Here is a 24,032-nt window from a genome sequence, read left to right on the forward strand (position 1 = left end):
GCGCTTTACATATTTGCTATCAAAGCCAGCCATGTACAAGTTCAAATACTGAGAGTGTATGAAGAGAGATCTAGGGAAGCTCTGGAGTGGGCTTGTTAACATCTTAATGATATCTTCAACAATGTTGTATGGACGGGCAAGTGTTTCATCCCACAAAATGTCTATACACAATGTATACAAATTTTTTGGTGATCAAAATAATATCATTAAAATTAATACATGTTCAGAACACAACAGTCATGATAATTGCAGTAGCAATAATTGTCACGAAGAATGAAGTAACGACAATGATTAAATCATGACCAGCTGAATCACTGTACACTTGTTTGTCATCACTGGTGAAGCCACTATAAAATATAATTGATATTCTAAATAGTATCAAGGTACAGTATGCATGTACCTTGGGGGTGGTTTCTCCTCAGGTTTCTCGGAACCCAATTCCTATTTAGTGGTACAAGTTTGTAGCTCTGGATTAACATAATGACCTAACCTTCATGTAAGACTCCTTTGGCTTGTCCATTCCTTCATCCATCTCAAAGTTCTAAGTATGTATATAATCATCATTGAAACTTACAAGCCATTCATGTACCTTGACCATTTCTCCACTGGCTGCTTCCAGGTCAACACATTGACATGCCTATATGTCACAAATGATTATTCACATACCATGTAAGTTTGTGTCTGGTGTACCTCATCAGCATGCACTACATCAACACTACTGCTGCTGCTGAAATGCAATTTGTCGCCACTCATCACAATCTCCTGGAAATGTACATAAGCATTACATAATATACTCACATCTGTTATTTCCTCTTCAGGCACACTAGGCCTGGTAGATACCTGTGAAAATATTATGCAATCACATGACCTCACAAAACTATGGTTGTACCTGGTCAGTAGAACTGACTGCTCTGATCACTGGAGACTCCAAGGTGACTCTGGATAGAGTCTCCAGTATTATTGCCTCTGTAGACTGTGTGTATAGAAATGGATCGAACATGTACACATTGCATCCTCACTAATCTATATGTACTAAAGTGTTAATCCCATACAGTGCTGTACTAAATTACTCTAATAGAACACACAGCTAAAATACTCTAATTGAGCAGTCACTTGTACTGTTCTGATGATAAAATGTTTACAAGTTTAGATTAGTGAGGATAAACTGATACACGGTACCTCGTCACTACTGCTGTTGTCATCAGTCAACAAGAGTGGAACAGATGCATATGTCTGCTCCAGTTGGCGACTTCGCTTGTTGAACAGTGACAGACGACTAGCTGGCTTCCTAGCCGTGGCTCTCCTCTGCGTAGTGGATGATTGGACCTCTGTGATGTAACGTCAATGTCACCAGACTGATTATTAAGTCTCACCGTTCTTCGATGGAAAAAGAGCTGCAAGCCTTCGGGAGGATCGTTGCCGCCACGCGCTGAACCGCCTCAAAAGGGTGGACAACTTGCTTGGGGTATCATTCAGCTCGGAATATCCCGAGGAATTTCCTTTCTTCTTGAAACGTTTAAATCGTCCTACAACAGAGAAATTAGGTTGTCAGCTGCATCATAGATAGTATATACTACCGGCGTAGTATATAATATCTATGGCTGCATTCACGATAGTCATGTGCAATAATCTAGCTACGTACTCCTTTCAAAATGATTCCCACGTTACTTATAGCTATAGATTATATTCAAACATACCCAAGAAGTTGAACTTAACCATATTTGGCGCTTTAAAACTGCACAAAATATCGAACACACCACACCGATAACTAACCGACGCTATAATGATTACGTCATTGAGCATTAACATTACGTCAAAGCGTTCCTAGCTCCCGTGACGCGTTCTTAGCTCCCGGAGAAATGACTGATAGGTACGCTCCTTTACTTTTGTACTTTAATATTCCAAAATAATAGTTCAACAAATCTGTCTGCATGGCTTATAATACCCGCAAGGAAGAACCTATAGGATAATAAAACAAGTGGTAGTTACTGCTTGACAGCTGCACTATATATACTCTATAATTGGTGGTGTTCCGTGTGTGTTATGAGCAGATGTATACTGAGACTTTTTTGAGACAATGTTTGCAAGAAAAGGTCGAGATAGTGTAATAGAACAGTCAAGATCTAGATACTCTAATAGAGCAGTCACAGTATTCAGAGAAGCAGTGTAGCAAGCTATACTTAGCTGCGTATGTGTGTTACAAATAAGGAGATATAGTTGGTGCAGGGCAACTATTGTTAGCAGGTAGTTACCTTCTCTTTTCAGCTTAAAGCTGGTCTGCAGCTGACCCCCTCACTCTTTGGCCTGCTCCACCACCCCTGCCCCAGAAGCTATAGCTTAATAGGACTGAAAATTTTGATGTAGAGTAATTATGCACAATTATCTAAAACATACTGCTTTCTATATTGAGTGTGGAGATAAGTGCAGTTCAGTTAGCTATAGATAGCTATTATTATGGAACACGGTTTATAAACACTAATTCATATAAATTTAATTATGAACAATTGATGAATGGAATCACTTACCCCACCATTTACTTGAATTGGGATCAGTTGATTTATTTGTAGTTAATGTAATTGCATGTATGTAAGTAGTTAGCTAATCATGTACGTATGTATTTGATTTTTCTTGGGGCTGGTCCCCCTGGACATGCACATCAGTAATTGCCGGCTGTCCAGTATAATAAAATATAATAAAATGGCACACACAACGTAACACACAAGACCATGTGTATTAAAATATCCTTGGCAAGCTAAGTGTGTCCATGTATGTATGGCTGCAGATGCTAGTTTGTTTCATACTCAGCAACTATGGAGGATTCTCAACAATGTTGTGTGTGAATGTTCTATTAGAGTATTTGACTGTTTCTGCATTAAAATGAAAGCTTTCAGTGCTGTAGAAGCAAATGCTTTATCAAGATTAACTATGATTGTAATTAGAGTGCATCATGTGCAAAAATAGCTGTCCCTGGTTCTATATAATTGAACAACTATAGCTATATAGTACTTCTGTATAGGGAATGAAATACAGCTAGCTATATATAAGTATGGCAGTTATAGGGCTTGCACTGCCGGTGGCCTTTAAAGAAGCAATAGCTAGTTATGAATTATACTGATGGTGGCATGCATGCACTTATAGGCGCTATTATAATATAAATCATGTAGGAGTCACCGTTTTGTCTGGCAGTCTTTCTTCCCAACTTATTGACATATGTACTGCTGGGAAAACAATCAGCATGCAGTTACAGATGGCTTTATGGCTGCAGAATTCATAAGTATAAGCTAGAGCATAGCAGTTTGGTGGGTGGAAACTTTGGCAAATTTGCCGCAAAAGAATTTTGGCAAGAAAAAGTTGGACAAATGATTTGGTGGACAAAACACAACTCACTTGCAAAATTCGCTTCAAACTTTCCTACTAGCTATACAGTATGATGTATCCATATTATTATTATTATTGTTTACTGTGCAAAACCTCTTACGAAGAGTATATACAAGCACAGATAATAAATCAGCAATATTAATTATGTGGTTAATTGATGTTCAGCTAGCCTTGCTTTATTATCCGGATACTATCCAGACAATAATTTCATGCTATCCGGATGTGTTCTAATAATTTCATGTTGGTTTTTGTATAAACATAAATTTTTGATATGTTATACAGTACTAGTAAAACACTGCATGAGCATGTTCACAAAATGTTTCTATAGCAAGTGATTGATGTCACATACTGTCTGTAGGATATCTAAAAAGATTTCGTTGAGCCTATCCGGATACTGGACAATGCTATATTGCTTGAATCTGCCTAAAACCATTAGCCCCACCACATCCATCTGTAATCCAGAATTATAGTAATAAGTGTACTATAGTGTCTGTTGTGCATGGTGCATGGTGAATGTGGGTTGTGCGGATTGATCACTGGACTACACAGGAGATGAACATGAAATACAGCAACCACCAACACAGGCACATGTGTTCTAAATATGGCTTTGATATTATTAGCACCATGATTTGAACTATAATGGAACTATTTTGTCTGTTTTAAAGTAAAGTTGACCTGACATGTGGGCTCAGGCTCAACCATGCAAGGAATTTTGGTGTTCTATATACCAGCATGTATAGGATCAAGATACTCTAATAGAACTACAGCTAAATATCCTAATTAATTAAGTAGTTGCAATGTTCAAAAGATTCAAAGTAGGCTAGTATAATAGTCTGTAGTTACAACGAAAACTACATTTGTTTGGCTCTTTAGAATTTTTTGGAGGACATATACTACCTTTGAGTTACCTGAGCTACAACACAAATTTTGGCAAGATAAAATTTTTACGAATTTAAACTTGAGATAGAATTTGGTGGATAATATTTTTCTTGTGTCACACTGCATTCTTTAGTTGGTTAAAAAGTTGCATGATAAATTTTTGGCAAATCCAAGTCTATTAGCCAAAACTTTCTCAGCCTGCCAAAGTTTATTTCTTATGGTACCAAACCAATATGTCTGCCTAACAGTATAAATGGACAGTAAATTGATCAGTTATGGCAGAACAAGGTTGTTTGTAGAAGCTAAGGTCAATAATACATCTTTTATCAGATTTGTTGGATTCTCTAGAACATGAAGAATCATTGTACTACTTCCATCTAAGAATCTTGTCAAAAATAATATTACGTTTAACAATATAGACAATCCATGGGTCACATTTTCCTGTATAGTTTGCTTGACAATTTGTAATTGAATTACTCTTGACTCGCCACACACCCACTATACATTTGCAACCTTTTTATACTCCTCATCAGAACCACAATCATTTAATACAAGTACACCAAAAATGCACAGTAGGGATATAACAGTAGAAGTGTTATATCCCTACTGTGCATTTCTGTTATGGTATCTTGAGCACAGTAGGGATATAACATTTCTTATTGTTTTACTGTGATTTAATATCATACACTACTCCAACTTGTTTCAGTACTTTAGTGATGTGCTATGGTCCCTACTCTCGATGAAAATTTCAAAACATTTTGTGTACTAGTTTGTTGACTTTTTTTTGTAAATAATTATTATGACTGGTGAACCCACATATATCGCATCTGAAATGGTGCCACGCACCCCAGCTATGTTAATTATCGTCTGAAAAGTGAAATATCCATTACACTTTATTGTCAGCTATGTTCAACACGATACACAGCATTTTGAATCAGGAGCTGTTCAAAAAGCACCTCTGCAATCTCCGCATACCGAAAGAAACGGTGCCGCACGCCCCAGTTATATCGATTATCATCCGGATGAAAAGTGAAGTATCCACTACGCTTCGTTGTTGGCTATGTTCAACCTGTTACACAGCAGTACGAATCAAGAACCGTTCGAAAAGTACCTCTGCTAACAAAATAGCCACTATGAAAAATACGGACAATGTCCATTGCGAAGGGAAGCTATCACGTGTTACCACCAAATTGACACTTTTCACTGTCAGCAAAGATGAATGGGACACAAAGGAGGACACTGGTAAGTCCATGAAGAATACATTGTATGTAATGCGGTATGCCAAAAGGAACCTTGGGCCGAAGCGACGTCGAACAGTGAAAAAATCAAACCCGTATTATCGAGTTATGCTTGTCTGAAGGCATCAGTCAGTTACTCAGTCAGACAGTAGAAAATTTTGTTAATTAAATTTTTTCAAATTCTGTAGCAGCTTGTTGAAAGTATTCCAGGTAGATCTGAAAGCTTGTTTGGGCTTATAGTTTTACCAATACTGCCTCATCGTCGTCAGGGGAAATTGAGGCTGTTTTTTTTTTAATGTTATTTTATGTGCCACGCTTACTCCTTTGTGGTCCCTACTATACAGTACAATGTGTATGATATGTAGCAAAACACCACATCAGAGCAAACTGGTTGAGCCTCATACTGTGAGATATTTGCTGTTTTCCTTTAGGTCTAAATCTAACTTTTCTTCTTACATCTATTAGACCTATCAATGTCATGCACCCCTCCCCAGGGGATGGGGCAATTACAAGGAGGTGACACACAGGCACTCACTGTAAGTAGATCTGCGACCATGGTCAAAGTCCACCAAATTCGTGTCAAGTCAACAGTCAAGGATGAAAATTTCCAACCCACAATCAAAAAGTAAGACTTGCTGAAATATCGCCACTAGGTCACTGGTCAAAGATTGAAAAAGGCTTGTAGTCACAGGTCAAAACAAAATTTCAGTGGGTCAGGACTTTGACTACAGTTGCAGATCTACCTACAGTGATTGCCTGTGTATCACCCCCTTGAATTGACAAATCACTTAATGCCAATACCCCAGTAACTACGATATAAATTGTGCCTAAATTCCCAGGGCAATTGCAAGGTATAGATGTTAAATCCCTTGTTGATATATGGGAACCCCTGGGGGTGGGGATGGACGTTAACCCTCTCAAATCATCACCTGAATCATAGCTGGTGGCCAAGCGCATACACACAGATTTGACACATTTAAGTTTTGGCAGGAGCCAACCTGACTGTTACTAGCTAAGGAATCTGCCAAACACACCATCTACATTTTAGCCTAGTTAGAAAGTACCTTGCCCTTGCAATGCTTCGCCAGTAATAGCTATTCTAATTAACACACACCGAAGTCGCACGTGTTTACGCGTAGCACTAAAGTGTGTTTTAATTAGAATCAAATGGTTTTGGTTTAGAATTAAACTTTAGTGTTTTGTTTATTTAGGATGCCCCTAGGTAGTTCATTTGAGAGTGGGCCTATCCTAACATCAGCCGGTGAGTAAATATCCAACTTGTATCAATGCCAAGAGTGCCAATATTACGCGGGTCGGTACATGTGTCGTGTGTGTAAAAGTGTTGCTTGTAAAACGCCTTGTGAGTGTAATGTCATGTTCTATTTAGCTGGAATAATTTCTTTATTGGACGAGCCGGCAGATGAAGCTAAGGTGTTCGCTCTACAGAAACTCAATGGACTGGTGAACAACTTTTGGGCAGAAATCTCTGAAGTTATCAACAAAATGTAACGTATTGTGTACATGAATGTGTGTAGTGGTAGGGGGAAGATAACTTAATTTGTGCAAGGTGGTGCTATAGATAATATCCCGTCCTTACCATGAATATGTATGTTTCTAAAGGCAGCTGCTCTTTCTTGGTTTAAAACATTGTCTTTGTCTTGTTGAGTTCAAAGTCTTGTACATTGTTTGTAACTGTCATTAGATAAATTCTTTTACCAATTTCGTTGCTATGAGGCAGGTTGGTTTCTATGCTAAGTTTCTAGTGAGTCATTTTTGTGTACATATCAGACAAATGCTTTGAAGAACTACCAATTTTGTTTTATTGTGTTTCTTTGTTGTAAAGCGTGTTGTATTTTATCATTTGAACCATTTGTTATTGTTATTAGCGCTTTACAGTGACCAGCACTGTTTTGTGATTTTTCTGATTTTTCCACCACTTTTCATTGTCCATATCCATATTGGCACCAATCAACTAGTAGTGTTATAGCAAGGGCCAGAGTAGAATAATTCACATTTGTGTGAAGTTATGAAAATGTTTGTCCCTTGAAATCAGGTTATCTGGGAAATGACACTCCCATGGTACACATAGTAACATTACAATGCAATACAAGTTGTAACTTTTTGTGGTCTGTACCTGCCATATAGCTTGTCATTGTTTTTGACAGCTAATTAAGTTATTAAATGTTGAACGTTGTGCAGATAAACAAGCTGTTATGACTTTGTTCAAAGCAAGAGCAATGATTATGGATATGAAAATAGATATCACTTATACCTTTGCGGCAATTCTGATAATTAGGACAAAGGTGATGTCCTGTGGATGATGACTTTTAGGTGGACACATACCACTGATCTACTTCGGTACTGGATTGCTTGAAGGATAATAATGCTTGGATTTTCCCATTGATTTCTAAAGGAGATACCACTGTAGGATTGGGAAATATTTCAATAATTCGTCAATGTCGCCTAAGCAAGTGCTCGTAATACCATTATCGCATGTATTTTGTCTTCGCAATATTATTGCATAGGCAATATTTATCGCATTTTGCAATAATTATCACATTGATCATCCATTTCATGTCTCTTCTAGGCCTCATGCATATTTGATACAGTTCATGTATATTATTGTCAACTGTCAATTGGTTAACTTGTTAGCAAGGAAGTTGTGTTTGTAAACTAATTCTCAGTGAAAACAAGCAGTCATATGGACTTTTCAAACTATGTGGTGGTGTTTCAATTTTCACATGTAATATTGCAATAATCGCATTAAATGACTCATGTAATAATCGCATGTCACAAATTCAAATATCGCCCAACCCAATACCACTGACAGAATTACCCACTATGATTTGGCATATGACTGGGCCAATTCCCTCAGCTCAACAACAGTAGTAAAAGATGTCGAGGTGGCTAGATTGTTGGTATCTGTCTGGGGTATATATGTGAGGCAGTCCTAATCTAAGTCAATGGAATTATTCTCGTAAATTGTCTTGTGGGCTGTACAGTAGTGTAATCACAGAGGAGTGATCATCGCATGATGTCAACAGATTTTTATTAGCAACATTTGTATACCAGAATTTCTTATAAATTTGATGGCTATTCATAACAATATATTTACGAATGCAGTTCTTGTGTACATGTACTCGTTTACCCATCGATGAGTCTGAAGGTGATGGAGCAGAGAAGTCAGGAGAGATGATACTGCCTTGAGACAACTTAACTGTTTGGGGTAATTTGAGCGAATGCCTATTTGCTTGCGTCTCATGGAGACTATTAAAAAGCCTGCAATGTGTTCACCTGTTCCAGGTGGTGTCACTACCCTTGCTACAATGGACGTTTGGCTGGTAGCCATGGTTAGCCTATTTGCTTGCCTTGCAGGGGACTTGAAAAATGATTACTGTGTCCACCTGATCCAAGTGGTCTATCCTTGCTAGGCAAAACTCATACTGGTTGAACCCTGCCTATATGTAGGTTGTCATGGACTGCACATGTAACTATTCTGTACTCTATAAAATATGTTATTATCATGTTGAATCCTGCCAATACAGGGTAGATGTTGTCATGGTTATCGGGGAGGGAGACGAAACTAACCTCATTGTCTCTTGTGTTATTCAACATTGTCCGCCACAGTAGGTGTGGTCTCTATTCTGCTGCGTAATGGATGATTGGACCTCTGTGATGTAACATCAATAATTATTACCAGACTATTAAGTCTCACTGTTCTTGTCCTTTCTTGATGTTAAAAGAGCAGCAGACAGTCTTCAGGCGGATTGTTGCCTCTACATTCTGAACTACCTCGAAGGAGAGGATAACTTGCTGGGAGTATCGTTCGGTTTCTCTGAATTTCCTTTCTTCTTAAAATATTTAACAAATCATCCTATAAAAGAGAAATTGGGTTGTCAGCTGCATTCACGATAGTCACATGCAATAATCTAGCTACATACTCCTTTCAAAATGATCCCCATGCTAATCAATCATACCTAAGAAGTTATTTAATTTCATCAAATCTCTTTTGCTGCTGTGGAGTGATTGGGTATATTGTGGTTGAAGGTTCATCAACATTGTCCCTGCTGGTCTGTAGATATCTTTGCGATGTAATCACTACTGATATCACTACAGGGAATGTATAACAATTCTGCACTACATAAAGATGTATTTACTGTAGTATTCTGCTTCCCATAGTTGGACAAGAATAAATGGAAATCATCAGTTCAGTACCTAACTGCTTGTCTTGACATGAGCAATGTTTGTGTTCCTTCTGCAATGTGTCCACCTGTTGCAAGTGGTCTACCTCAATACATGTAAAGTTGTTTTTATGTGTACCGTTGATAGGTCTGAAGGTGATGGAGCAGAGAAGTCAAGAGAGATGATACAATTTAACTGTTTGGGTAATTTGAGCAAATGCCTATTTGCTTGCATTTCATTTAACCAAAGCCTTTCTATTCCTGCAATGTGTTTTCTAGGTGGACTGTCACTACCCTTGCTACAATGGCTGTTAGCTATGATTAGCCTATTTGCTTGCCTCTCGTAGGGATTTGTATAAATAAATTGTGTCTACCTGCTCCAAGTGGTCTGCTACCACCATAGTTAATAGCCTTGCGGAGTGGTTGAACCCTGCCTGTATGTAAGGTGTCATTGACTACATGTACAGTAACTATTCTGCACTCTGAAATATGTTGTGTGGTAAGATTATACCATGAAAATTAAGTGTACAATATCTATCCTCCTTTACCAAGCTCTACTGTATATTCATGCTGAATCCTGCCAATACAGGGTGGATGTTGTCATGGTTATTTGGAGGGAGACAAAACTAGCCTCATTGTCTCTTACCATGAAGCAGCATTGTCCCCCACAGTAGGGGTAATCTCTATTCCACCACATAGCAGATGGTTGGACCTCTGTGATGTAATGTCAATGATTATTATCAGACTATCAAGTCTCACTGTTCTTGTCCTTTCTTGATGGAAGAAGAGCAGCAGAAAGTCTTCAGGTGGATTGTTGCCTCTACGTTCTGAACTACCTCGAAAGAGCGGATAACTTGCTGGGGGTATCATTCAGCTTCTACGAATTTCCTTCTTAAAACATTCAACAAAATTGTTTTATGAAAGAGTTCTCATACTGGCCTTGTGGAGTGGTTGAACCCTGCCTATGTGTTAGGTGTCATGGACTGTACATATAACTATTCTGCACTCTATAAAATATGTTATGTAGTGTTATTATCAAAATTATACGATGATAATTAAGTGTACAGTACCTATCCTCCTTGACCAAGCTCTACTGTATACTCAATGTTGAATCCTGCCAATAACAGGGTGGATGTTGTCATGGTTATCGGGAAGGGAGACAAAACTAACCTCATTGTCTCCTACCATGAATCAACATAGTAAGTGTGATCTATACCACTGCAGGTTCATCAACATTGTCCCTACTGGTCTACAGATGTCTTTGTTAATCACTACTTGTAACGCTTAGAGAAAAATGTAACAATTCTGCACTGCATAAAGATATACTTATTTTACCTTGATATCCAGCAAGGTTGTGTCCACTTGGACTTACTCTACTTAATGCACATACAAGATACAGTGTTTGTATATTACTAATGCCAATCTGTTACTACATGTATATGTGCCATAAAGTTGTTCTTGTGTGTACTTGTTACCCATTGATGGGTCTGAAGGTGATGGAACAGAGAAATGATACTTTCTTTGATACAACTTTCATCCTCTATTGCACTTTGTTATCCATCAATGAGTCTGAAGATGATGGAGCAGAGAAGTCAGGAGGGATGATACAACTTAACTGTTGAGCAAATGCCTATTTGCTTGCTTTTCATGGAGACTTTGAAAAAGCCTTGGTATTCCTGTAATGTGTGTCCACCTGTTCCAGGTGGTCTGTCACTACCCTTGCTATAATGGACTTCTGGCTGTTAGCATGATTAGTCTATTTGCTTGCCTCTCATGGAGACTTTAAAAATAAATAAATAAAATAAAAACTTTGTCCACCTGTTCCAAGCGGTCTGCTGCCACCATAGTTATAGTAGTTCTGGTTCCTCCTCACTGAATGAGACAAGGTCCTTGCTGAGTTGAGATCTTCAACTAAGAAGTCTTGTGCACAGAAAAATCTGTAACTGCATTATTTATTAGACATTACCTGCCACAGTAGGTATGGTCTCTACCACTACAGGTTCATCAACGTTGTCCCAGCTGGTCTACAAATGCCTTTGTTAATCACTTCTTGTAATGCTTAGGAGAAAATCAATTCTACACTGCATAAATGTATACCTATTTTACCTTGATATCTAGCAAGGGTGTGTCCACTCGGACTAATTCAACTTTATTATTATTATTAAGTTTAATATGCAAAACCTCCATTAAGGAGTATGACGCATATATCTTTTATCTTACAAAATTATTCAAGAGTTTCTGATCAAGTTCATCACAGTACTTGCTTGAGACACTGCATCGCTAAAATCTGTTCTGTAGCTATTTTGATCTTGAATATGGCTTGATATGATGGAGTTGGTCTAAATTAGGAAGCTTCTCTTAGAACTATTTTACCATTCTTAATCCGATACAATTTATCCTGCTTGTTGAGCTCACTTAGCCTGGCATGTAGTTGTTTGTTCCGTATTTGCTCTTGTGGGGTTAAGTCAGTTGTTATAAATACTTTAGTGACATGAGTCGGGTGCTCCTTCTTACGCAAGTTCAACCTGTTGTAGAGAATTTTAAACTTTTCCTCTCGTTGAAAAAGTAACTTTCGTGAGTCTGGGCCTTCCAGTCTGTTTACCAATCCGTGTTACATTACTGATGTGAGCATTAACTCCAATGTATTTATTAATCAAGGATGTGACATTCTGAGTATCTTCGTTCTTCCGAATACTGGCTTCCGCTGATGTGGATTCTGGAAGGTTGTGCACAATCAAATTCAGTTTCTGTTTCTCCTGTTCCTTTTCTTCAGATATGATCGCTGCAGTCATTGATGCTATTGATTCAACAGTTACCTCCTTGCTATGGATCAGTTGTTCAGATGGCTCAGTGTTTTCTACTACCATAGCGGTATCAGGCCCTTGTTCACTGTAACTAACTAAATTATTTACTTTCTCTGTCAAGTCCTCAAATCTGTTTAATAGATCCATTTGCACAGAGTTCAGCTTAGTTTCCATTACATCACAAACTTCCTTAGTGTTGTCATAAGCCATTAGGGCGTTGGGCAATTTGTAAAAACAATGAGAACAGAAAAATACAATATTGTTTGGTAAATCAGAAAGAGCGCCATATTTCCCAACACTTAAATTAATGCAAACTCTGTGCTGCCACTTTCTGCACCAAACGCACTCAAAAGCATCACCAGTTATTAACTTGTTACTGGTGATATACGTGTCGCTCTCCTCTTTATCCAATGAGAACGCTGGTGAAGTCGAATTTCCACTAGACGGCTTGACTCCCCTGATTTTTGGCATGGTAAATAGTTTCTCTATATGTTACAATGAACAACAATACTTGTACGCCTGTAGAACCAAGGGAAAGGGCGTTTCAGCAGAGACAAATATTCAGTACTCCAACTCCCGTGTCTCACATATGCACATACAAGATACAGTGTTTATATATTATTAATGTCAATCTCTTACACATATATATGTGCCATAAAGTTGTTCTTTCATATACCCATTGAATGGGTCTTAAGGTGATGGAGCAGAGAAATCAGGAGGGATGATACTTTCTTTGATACAACTTGCATCTTCTATTGCATTTTGTATGGTGTAAGGTTGTAGGGTCACTGTGTTGAAATAGTATTCTGTATAGTTACTTGGGAGTTGCAAGAGTATTTCTGGATATATGTACCCATCTAGGGTATGTCTTAAATTCTGTGTATATATACCGGTATATTGCATTTAGATTCATCAGTTCTTCACATGTGCTGACATGCTAAGCCTACAGGATGGTTGTGTGTGTTTATACACCAACGTCTTGTGTACAGAAAAATCTGTAACTGCATTATTTATTAGACATTACCTGCCACAGTAGGTATGGTCTCTACCACTACAGGTTCATCAACGTTGTCCCAGTTGGTCTACAAATGTCTTTGTTAATCACTTCTTGTAATGCTTAGGAGAAAATCAATTCTGCACTGCATAAATATATACCTATTTTACCTTGATATCTAGCAAGGGTGTGTCCACTCGGACTTACTCAACTTTATGCACATACAAGATACAGTGTTTATATATTACTAATGCCAATCTCTTACTACATATATATGTGCCGTAAAGTTGTTCTTTCATGTACTTGTATACCCATTGAATGGGTCTTAAGGTGATGGAGCAGAGAAATCAGGAGGGATGATACTTTCTTTGATATAACTTGCATCTTCTATTGCATTTTGTATGGTGTAAGGTTGTAGGGTCACTGTGTTGAAATAGTATTCTGTATAGTTACTTGGGAGTTGCAAGAGTATTTTTTGATATACGTACTCATCTAACATCTTAAATTCTGTGTATATATACCGGTATATTATATTTAGATTCATCAGTTCTTCACATGTGCTGATATGCTGTTTATGCACCAACATATGGTATGGCATTTAATGTCACAATCTAGTTTCTATATGCCCGAGTAATGCTGTCATATGTATGTCTATTTGGTGATGTTAGAGTATGTTTGTATCTTTCTTTACGAGTACACCTGTGTTTAAACAATGACAGTTAGGAATAGAACATGGCTTTGTAATCTTTGAGGATGTCATGTTCAAGGATGTGCAATTGTGATTGGCAACTACTTGCGGATCAAACTCTACAACAAGTATTATTAGTACTCAGGAGACCACACCAGACTATATTATAGTCTCAACTATTCTTGTTCTTTCTCAATGGTAGAAGAACAAGAGCCTTTTTTGGATTGTTGCCGCCACATGCTAAATCACCTTGAAAAAGCAGACAACTGCTTGTGGGTGTTACAAATGGCAATATGCTTACTATGTAGGTGTGTGCATGCGTTGGGTTGTGTACCTCATTGCTACACACTACATCATCAATGTTCACACTGCTGCTGCCAGTGCTGTATTAAATTAAATTACTCTAATAGAGCACACAGCTAAAATGCTCTAATTGAGCAGTCACTTGTACTGTTCTGATGATAAAGCGTTTACAAGTTTAGATTAGTAAGGGTAAACTGATACACGGTACCTCGTCACTACTGCTGCTGTCATCTGTCAGCAAGAGTGGAGCAGATGTCTGCTCCAGTTGGTGAATTTGCTTGCGCTTGAACAGTGACGGTAGGGACAGGCGACTAGCTGTCTTCTTGGCTTTAGTCTTGGTGACTCTCCACTGTGTAGTGGATGATTGGACCTTTGTCATGTACCGTTAATGATTATTACCAGACTATATTATAGTCTCACTGTTCTTGTGCTTTCTCAATGATAGAAGAACAGAAAGCCTTTAGTAGATCACTACCGCGACAACTATAAATCACCTTGAAAGGATAGATAACTTGTTTGAAGAATCACTTAACTTCTCTTCTACTCAAAGCATCCAACAAATCGATCTACAAGGAGAAAATTAGGCTGCCAGCTGCATTTATGCAAGTCACGTGCAACGTATTCCTCCCAGTATTTAAGGTACAATATGCACATACCTTGGAGGGCAGTTTCTCTTCAGGTTTCTCAGAAACCAACTCCTGTTTTTGTAGTGCAAGTTTGTAGCTCTGGATTAACCTAAATGACCTAACCTTCATGTCAGGTTCCTTTGGCTTGTCCATTGTACACTTTGCACAGGTAGCATCGTCCATGTCTGTTGCCTCAAAATTCTAAATATGTATATAATCAGTTATTGAACTAACAAGCCACTCATGTACCTTTCCACTAGCATCTATCGCTTCTCTGTGATCATATTCCTTAATGTCACAAAGATGTGTGCGTGTCATATGTGCCTCATCGGCACACACTACATTATCAACAATGCTACCACTGCTGCTGGTGGTAATGTTGTTGCTGCTATTGAATTGTAATGTGTCAACCAAGTTCCTGTAAATGTACATCAGCATATACGTAGATACATTAAGATATTACATTATACTCACATCTGCCATTTCCTCTTCCAGCGTTCTAGACACTCTAGGCCTGGTAGATACCTGTGAAAACATTAAACATTCACATGATCTCATAAACTATGTAGATGTACTTGGTCATGGTCAGTAGAAAGATTACTGCTGATTACAGCTAGAGACCCTAAGGTGTTGTTGGATGGAGTCTCCAGTATTACTGCCTCTGTAGACTTCGTGTATAGAAATGGGTCACACATGCACACAATGTATCCTCACTAATCTGAAGTAATTAACCGAAGCTTCATTTACTCTAAGTCAGTAGAATTATCCTTGTAGATTGTCTTGCTGAGAGTACAGTAGAGTAATCACTGAGGAGTGATTATCGCATGATGTCAACAGATTTCTATCAGCAACACTTGCATACCAGAATGCCTTAAATGGATGCCATATGTGTTTACAAATCCATTTCTTTGTGTGTACTCGTTTACCCTTTGATGAGCCTGAAGGTGATGGAGCAGAGAAGTCAGGAGGGATGATACTTCTTTGTATCATATACAGTGTGTTCTCAGTTGCTTGTATTCATATACGCATCATGACATCTTCACTTGATCATGTGCTGTCTATTTCAACTTATGCAAAGTACTTACAGTATATAGTATTTGCAATTTACGTATATATCTTAATAAGTTCATCAAGTACATTTCTGATTGCAGCTGGCTTTGTATATGTTAGACAATTCACTTAAACAATTTCTTAATTCACTCTAAGGGTATGGCTTTATCTTTGACTTGAATGCTGAACAGTTCAAAGTAACTGTCACCTTCCAAATTCTGCATCTTGCACTTGTCGCTGATCTAGTGGTCTCAACAGTAATCCATTTGTGGTATTGATGGCTTATCTTAAAGGACACATTAGACATCATCAGTGATTTAAGTTTATGTCTCTTGTAGTTCAGCAGGCAACAATGTGTATTCTATAGCTTCTTGTTCATATCAGCAAAAGTATCATTCATATACAGTGTTGATAATAAAATTCTATTGCAGCATTGCAGTTGGAGATTTCTCTGTGAGCTTGGGGCAATGTCTTTTGATGCGTACTAGAAAAAAGTGCTTACATCATGGGAGGTGCCACTTGACCCATTCTTTGCATGTACATGATGGTGATGTCAGACCCAAAGCTCATAATGTGTTGCCCCTCAGTCTTCTTTACTACGAGACTGCCAGCTATGACAGTACAAAATAACTGCTCTTGATGTTCCCCATAAAAATGCTGGATTGTACTTTCCTGTACCACTAAGTTGGAGATTAGGAAGAACATAGCTTCCATGCTGATCTGGAAGAAAATTCTCTACTGGCGAGATATACAATGCAGATAGAATGCCATCCTTTTTGTGGCATTTACTTGCATTTTAAAAGAAAGCTTGTTTTAATCTCTTCAATTCCATTGCTTGTATCAGCGGTAGCATGATATTGGCTACTTATCTGAAAGCATGAGTTAATGTGAAAAATTCATGTTAGTCAAAACCCCTTGCTGTGGTAGTTTTCTCTGTTATGTATCACCATTTCAACACTTTGTTATAATTCCTTTGATGGTACGTTATTGTCCACTGCCTCTTCCCAAATTTAACTTTGATGCATACAAGGATGGTGCTAACTGATGGCTGAGTTTCGATGTATGCACAGCAGGAGTAGTTGGTTACCGTTGGTAACTACAAATTTGCTAGCTACAGTGTATATTAGAGAACTTAGTATACAGTGTTTTGTGGTGGTGTTTGGTGTTGAGAGGCTGCAGGTTGTTGAGTTTTGTAAATAGTAAATGGTCCCACATTGTTGTGCAAGAATTATGCAATCAGGGATAATAACTGTACCTGGAGTTTAAATCAGTTGCAAGAAGACAAGGCCTTAGAAGGGGGCAGACATGGGGCCAAGTACATTTAAAAGTACTTAAGTAAAGTACAAGTACTTTTGAATTTTCCAAGTACAAGTACAAGTACTCCAGCAGCAATCAAGATAGTACTTAAGTAAAGTACAAGTACATGCTGGAAGTACTTAAGTAAAGTACAAGTACATTTTGCTGTAGTAAAATATTTGCTGTATTCAGTGTATTGTAGTATGTAAGTGTGCCTAGGGGGGTTGGTTTTTGTCAACTATTCTCTCCCTTAAACTCTTAAAACGCACTGACTTGAACAACAGCATTGCGACATCGTTAATCGTGGCAACATGATACACAGTAAGGTCGGGGAAGGCAGTAGAAGAATCGCAAGAAGTTGTAAACTGCACCTTCATACAATTTTGATATTCTCATTGTACACCCACTGTGTACAAACTATGTAAAATGTTTGCAGTACTTACATGGCTACAAGTACTTTAAGTACTCAAGTACATACAAATACTTAGCAAAGTACTTGAGTATAAGTACAAGTACATTGGGGAATTTAAGAAAGTATTTAAGTAAAGTACAAGTACTTTCAAATCTGTACTTAAGTGTACTTAAGTATAAGTACTCATGTACTTGGCCCCATGTCTGGAAGGGGGACATGCAGACAACGTTGCATTGCTATGGCTGTGTACAACATCAGAGCACAATTGTGTATAATTTTAGTTGTTAAGTACTCAATTTACCATGTGTGAAAAATGAGCTGCCTTGTCCTTACAGTGAGATACTTTACGAACAAGAAGACTTCCCTGAAAGAGAATTATCAGCTCTGTTAGCCTCTAAGGTGTGGTATGTATGTGTGTAGTATAGTGCGTGCACGCATGTGTAGTGTATGTGTGCGTGCGTGCGTGCGTGCGTGTGTGCGTGCGTGCGTGTTTAGATGCAAGGTTCTCTACGTATTGTTATTGTGATATGTTTCATGTCCATAAACACAGCTATCAGTACATTTAACATTCATAGCATTCCATGTTGTTAGTTAGATCATTCTCCCAATAGGTATACTATCACTTAGGATCATTTCAGGACTCACTACAGTTTGCACTTCACAGTGGGGAGAGATTTGATGTTAATGAGACATCAGAATATGTGGAGACCATCATCTGTATGTTACTTCATGTTCACTAACATGTAATACACAACTAAATACTCAAACCCACAATCATTAGTTAAACAGGTGGTTATAAAAGAGATAGTCAGGGAAGATATTTTAGAGTGTTCATACACTCTGATAATGTGTGAGATGATGAGAGTTTTCCCCGGCTTATCGATAGATGCTGATAACTGGGTTATTTGGTAGTCAAGGCCAAATATCCTCTGATCACACATTACACGTGCTCTATCATATAGTACTGCATAGGAAGGAACACAGAGATTTTTGTTGTAGGGATAGGCAATACTAGGATTTTTGATTCAATTTGGTATTTAATGCTTTTCTTGATATGATACGATTCCAATGTAGCTCAAAAGCTGCTGAATCAAGGTGTCTTGGTATACAACGCAAGTTTTTTTTGCATAAACAGTGCTTTAGATAGTTGATCAAACATTAAAAGTGTCATAGAGAGATGTTCCAAACAGCAGTCATTTCCAGTTTACAGTGACATCTTACTATTTGATTGTGTGAGCTACCTGTATCAGTATTGACCTTTTTAGTATCAAGTATCGATACTTCCTTCAAGCTGTATTGTATCGGTGGTATTAATACTTTTGGTATTGTATTTCCCATCTCTGTTTTTGTAGTAGGGATCATTCTGGTGAAGCAAAAGAGAGATCATGTGAAGTACGAATTTAATTCCTACCTTAGCCATGCTGGTTTTTTACTAGCTGAAATAGGAATTAAATTTGCAATAATCTAATCTCCCACCTTTTACCGTAGTGATCCCTCTCTACTAGCTTAAATTAGAAAATTTTACAAAGTATTTCCTTTGATGTCTGAGGTTACTAAATCCAATAGAAACCTATGGTGGGGTTTCTGAATAATTAGAAACCTGTGGTCTCACTGGTGGTTGTTTACTGCATTCATCAAATGAAAGTCGGCAAAGCCAGAAACAAAATGTCCTTTCTGTTAGCTAACTTTCTGGAGAAGACAGGCACCATTAGTGCTCAGATAGTGTAGGCATTCAATACATCAATGTCTGGCACAGTGTGGCACTGACACAACCTCGAAGGATAAATCTCGATGCTAGCACTCACAGTTTGCTTCTTAATAGCTTACTTTCTGGATAAGACAAGCGTCATTTAGCCCAGCATAGTAACTACTCACTATAGTAAGTACTCACTATAGTAACTACTCACTATAGTCACACAACGGTTGAGAATGTCACGTCGGTACAGTGGCACTGACACGATCAAATCGACTTAAGGATAAATCCCAATGCTAGCATACAGAATTTACCACTTTCTCTCACTCTTTCTTAACCTAGGAAAATTTTCTAATCACTTAGAATGGGTCGATATTGGTTTCTACACTATTTAGAGACCTGAGGACAATGTGGGTGAGACTACCCACAAACTTAATCACCGAGGCCGCAAACTAATACTTAGTAATTTTTCTTGCATTTATGCAAGTGTTTTGAAGTGTCCACATTAACAGGTTCCACTGTAAACCTTGTGTCACTGTTGAGTGTGGTACAAAAGAACTTGCTATATGTTGTCTCAGGATCATTATATTGACCATTAAAGGTGCTATACGGATAATAGAGCTTGAGGCATGCGGCCGAGATGCTAATGAAGCATAAGACAAAGCGGAGTGTTTTATTACCAAGCAAGCAGTGCTTTATTTTTTTGTTATTTGAGCAAAGCGATTCTTTAAAGAATGTTAGTGGATTGAATCCCAGTTCATGTGCTAACAATACTAGTCCAGGTCACAGTCCAGTTGCATGTTATTGCTAGTGTTCCAGTTTCCCTTTTAGTGTACAACAAGCCTGTTAATTTTCTGTGGGCTAAGCTGCTGATTACTGAGCTCAGTATGTTGGTTCCTACATTTTAATTACTTTTAAGCTTTGAAGTTTCATGTAGTACAGTTGGTGGGCTATAAATGGAAAACAAAGTGAGATTGCGGTTACACCACAACTTACTATAATTTAATGTTCATAATTACAATAGTTGTACGCGTAACATAAGTATTAAATGTTTGTCAACTTGTTACTGTTGTGAATTAGATCCACTTAAATTCGAAGTTGCTGTGAATTCAGGTGCTTGAAAACACGATGTTACTGCAGATGCAACTGTTCGTGCTACCTTATTAGCTGCTGCTGTTAAGATTTCATCATCAGTCGTATAAGTAGGCAGTCCATTCCTTTCTAAGAACTTATTACAGAATTTTTGGCAGTTGTTACTAACCACATTGAATTGGCAATGATCATCCAATATTCTTGCTGCGGTTTCTGCCAGTTGGTATAATGTGCACTGTGTTTCTTCTGTATATTTCAAGTCCTTCCTTTTGTTACTTTCAAATATGGCAACTTTAGCTACGGCTCGTTCCTGGCCAGATAATGCACTGGTTTTACCACCAGTGACTGTTATTTCAAATGTGATATCTTTGTTTTCTCCATCACTAATAACAATGGCGTGGTGTCCTGCAATTAACTGGTCTTTGTAGACTGAAATTAGATATTTTTTTCTTCTATTCATATCCCTTCTGTGTCTGGTATTCAACTCCCAAATCCCATCATAAAATTCGTTCGTAGGTTTAGAGCAGCAACTGCCCATCTTGTCAACTGAGTTCTATAGACAAAACATATTACTTTTATGTCACTTGTTCATTTTGATGTATGTTTCTAAGAAATGTTTGTTTCTAAGAAATGTTTTTGTATTAGTAAGATTTTAGTTTCAAGTATCACGGATGAATGACATCATGACCTGCAAAGTTGAAGTGTACATGAAAGCATTTCTGCTTTGTACAGTGTACTATAGATACAAATAAAATTAAAATTAAGTGTTTATGTACCTCCCTCCCGTGTATCTTTACAATAAAGGTTCTATATGCTTTTTCAATATGGTGTGTTCATAACTTCATACGTTTGTACAATTCATCTATTGTGTATAGTCTCGTGTAGATTGCATCACATATTAATATGAATTACCTATAATACTTGTGACAGGGTTTTATGAAGAAAAAGACACTTGCATGCTTGTTAGCAGTCCCAAAGTACACAATTGACCAATAATTATTGATAATCAGGTCACTTTGGTCACCGTAGTGAAATTCAGATGTTTGGCTGGTTTTATCAATGTAATAGCAAGAGGTGTGATTATGAGTGTAATGATCATGGTGCTGTATATTCCATTTATGAGTATCCAGTAATCATGCACAGAATGAGCTGATTTCTGAAGCACTCACCAGTCTTAGAATTTTCTATGTTTCCCTACAAACTCTAAAATAAAACCAGGTGGAATTTCATCCAAAGAACATGCATGTGTCATCTTAAAATTTGTTACAACTTGATACTGTAGTTCAACGATTGAGTGGGGCAAGCTCCACACTAGCGAGAATGATGTGCCGAAATTTCCTTATTTGTTTGTGTGGTTAACAGTGTCTGATACAATGTTACAAATGTTTACTATCCTTATTTGTCCATATAAGGGTATGTACGTAATGTAAGAAGTGACTGTGTGTACTGTGTGTTTTGATTATAGAATCTCCGTAGCACAGTAGGAATATTCACTTCTTATTGTTTTATAGTATTTGGACATTATGTACTACTCCGATCCAGCTTGTTTCAGTACTTTTTAATGTAGCAGTACTACATTGTCCCTACTCTTGTTTAAAATTCCTAATTTCTTCTTATACTTGTTTGTGAACTTTATTTTGTCCACTATTAAATAGCTAGCTACCCTCACATATGTGATACAATTTTAATATTCATGAATGAGGTCATGATTTGCAGGGATCATGAATCTACTAATCCTATTATGCACAAGGGCTGTCCACTTACATTTCAGCTGCACAGACCTAATACTGATATATACACACCAAGCACCAAGGTCTGGTGTAGCTGCCAGACTAATTCACTTACAACAGTAGTCTACTTTCGTACATACAATTTGTGCATACCATTCTACAAGCAGTCCATTCCTGGTGGCAGGAGATATCTCATCTACAACGGAGAACAGCTCACTGAACTACCCGTCTGGAGCCGAGACACGTGTATTCCAATATGTTGTTGCAATAACATTATGCATGCCTGGAGATCAAAGCCGTACTGTGCTATGGCCGCCATAGTATATGGAAGGATAAAGTTAAGACAATAACGCACATATTGTATGGTATCAATATGTCAAAGATTTCTTCTTAAGTGAATTCGAAGTGTTTCTATAAAAGAAGTAGGGCTGTAGCTGTAGCCACTTTTCCGCTCCACTTGACTGGGAATTTTTGGGCTAGATTTTAACTGTCATGTCGTCGTGAGGGGAAATTGAGGTAGGTTTTAGGTGATATTTTATCATGGGTCATCGTCATCTCTACTATACAATACTATCGTACTTTATGATAGGGATACATAAGTCATAATCGGAGTTGTTCTGTATCTTATCATGACAAGGGGGAGAAAATTTTTGTGATTTTTACAGATTGGTAACTATCCATTTCCCCCTTGAAATTTGCAGCTTGATCAAAATAACATTATTTGGATATTAGAAGCACATAAAAGATCTTGAAGAAGTAAATTTTTCCCCCTGGATGGTGACAATCCACTAAAATCCCCCCTCAAAAAAATCCTACTATACAGTATCTTTTTAAAGTGATAGGTGATAGTTGGTTTGACTTAGTGATTCACACCTCTATTTGCAAGTGACTGTGTGTTGTCTATCATACACAAATCGAATCATCTATAATTTTCACACCACTTTTCCAACAGCCAACACTAGTGTTTCTTTGTTCTCTATATATAGGAAATTATATAGTCTGTGGAACTGTTATTTTCTTTGATGTGGTGTATAGAAACTAATGATAGAATAGAAATAACAAGCAAGGATGACATACAAGATCATTTCAATATAATCATCGTGTACAAGTGAAATTTAACCATTGCTGTTGTTTTTAGTAATTATGTGATGGTCTCCCTTGTTTAAGCACTTTTTACTGTAATGATTCCTATGGGCTTGTATAATTCCTAAATGTTTTTGCAAATGTCCTCATTTTTAAAGTGTCCACAGTAACAGCCTTGTGTCACCTTTGAGTGTGGTACCGAAGAACTTGATATGTGAGGCATTGTCCCATTATCATCGTATAAATTACATTAGTGACTTCTCTTAATTATTTGCTGCATCTTGGTAGGGCTAAATGAATAGTAGTTTTCTGTGTTCGAATATTTGCTTAGCTGTTATATAACTATTTGGATATGTAAGGTTTTATGTAATCCAGTAATTAAGGCAGCCACTACCTATAAATAATCATAAACAGGTTTGTGGCTTTCATGAATAAATTATTGAGAAGAAAAACCTAGTGTAGTGCTCTTTCGAAATGGATTATCACAGCGATATTGTGATAGAAAGTGTTTATAACAAAGTAGAAATACCCGGGGTAAGCCATAAATCCTTACAAAAGTCTTGGACCATGGCATTTTGTGCATCT

General features: G+C 37.6%; 1 protein-coding gene across 1 annotated transcript in view; it reads left to right on the plus strand.

Annotated features, from left to right (window-relative positions):
* The first annotated feature begins 6,611 nt into the window (after positions 1-6,611).
* LOC136241863 (26S proteasome non-ATPase regulatory subunit 1-like) overlaps positions 6,612-24,032 on the plus strand; it is a 36,617-nt gene continuing 19,196 nt past the window's right edge. The window contains exons 1-4 of the mRNA XM_066033242.1: positions 6,612-6,756; positions 6,883-7,000; positions 18,185-18,248; positions 18,461-18,566. Coding sequence (XP_065889314.1) covers positions 6,708-6,756; positions 6,883-7,000; positions 18,185-18,248; positions 18,461-18,566 — 337 coding nt within the window. The 5' untranslated portion in view covers positions 6,612-6,707. The remainder of the gene's footprint in view (positions 6,757-6,882; positions 7,001-18,184; positions 18,249-18,460; positions 18,567-24,032) is intronic.

Source organism: Dysidea avara, chromosome 12 (genome assembly GCF_963678975.1).
Source record: "Dysidea avara chromosome 12, odDysAvar1.4, whole genome shotgun sequence".
Lineage (NCBI taxonomy): Eukaryota > Metazoa > Porifera > Demospongiae > Dictyoceratida > Dysideidae > Dysidea > Dysidea avara.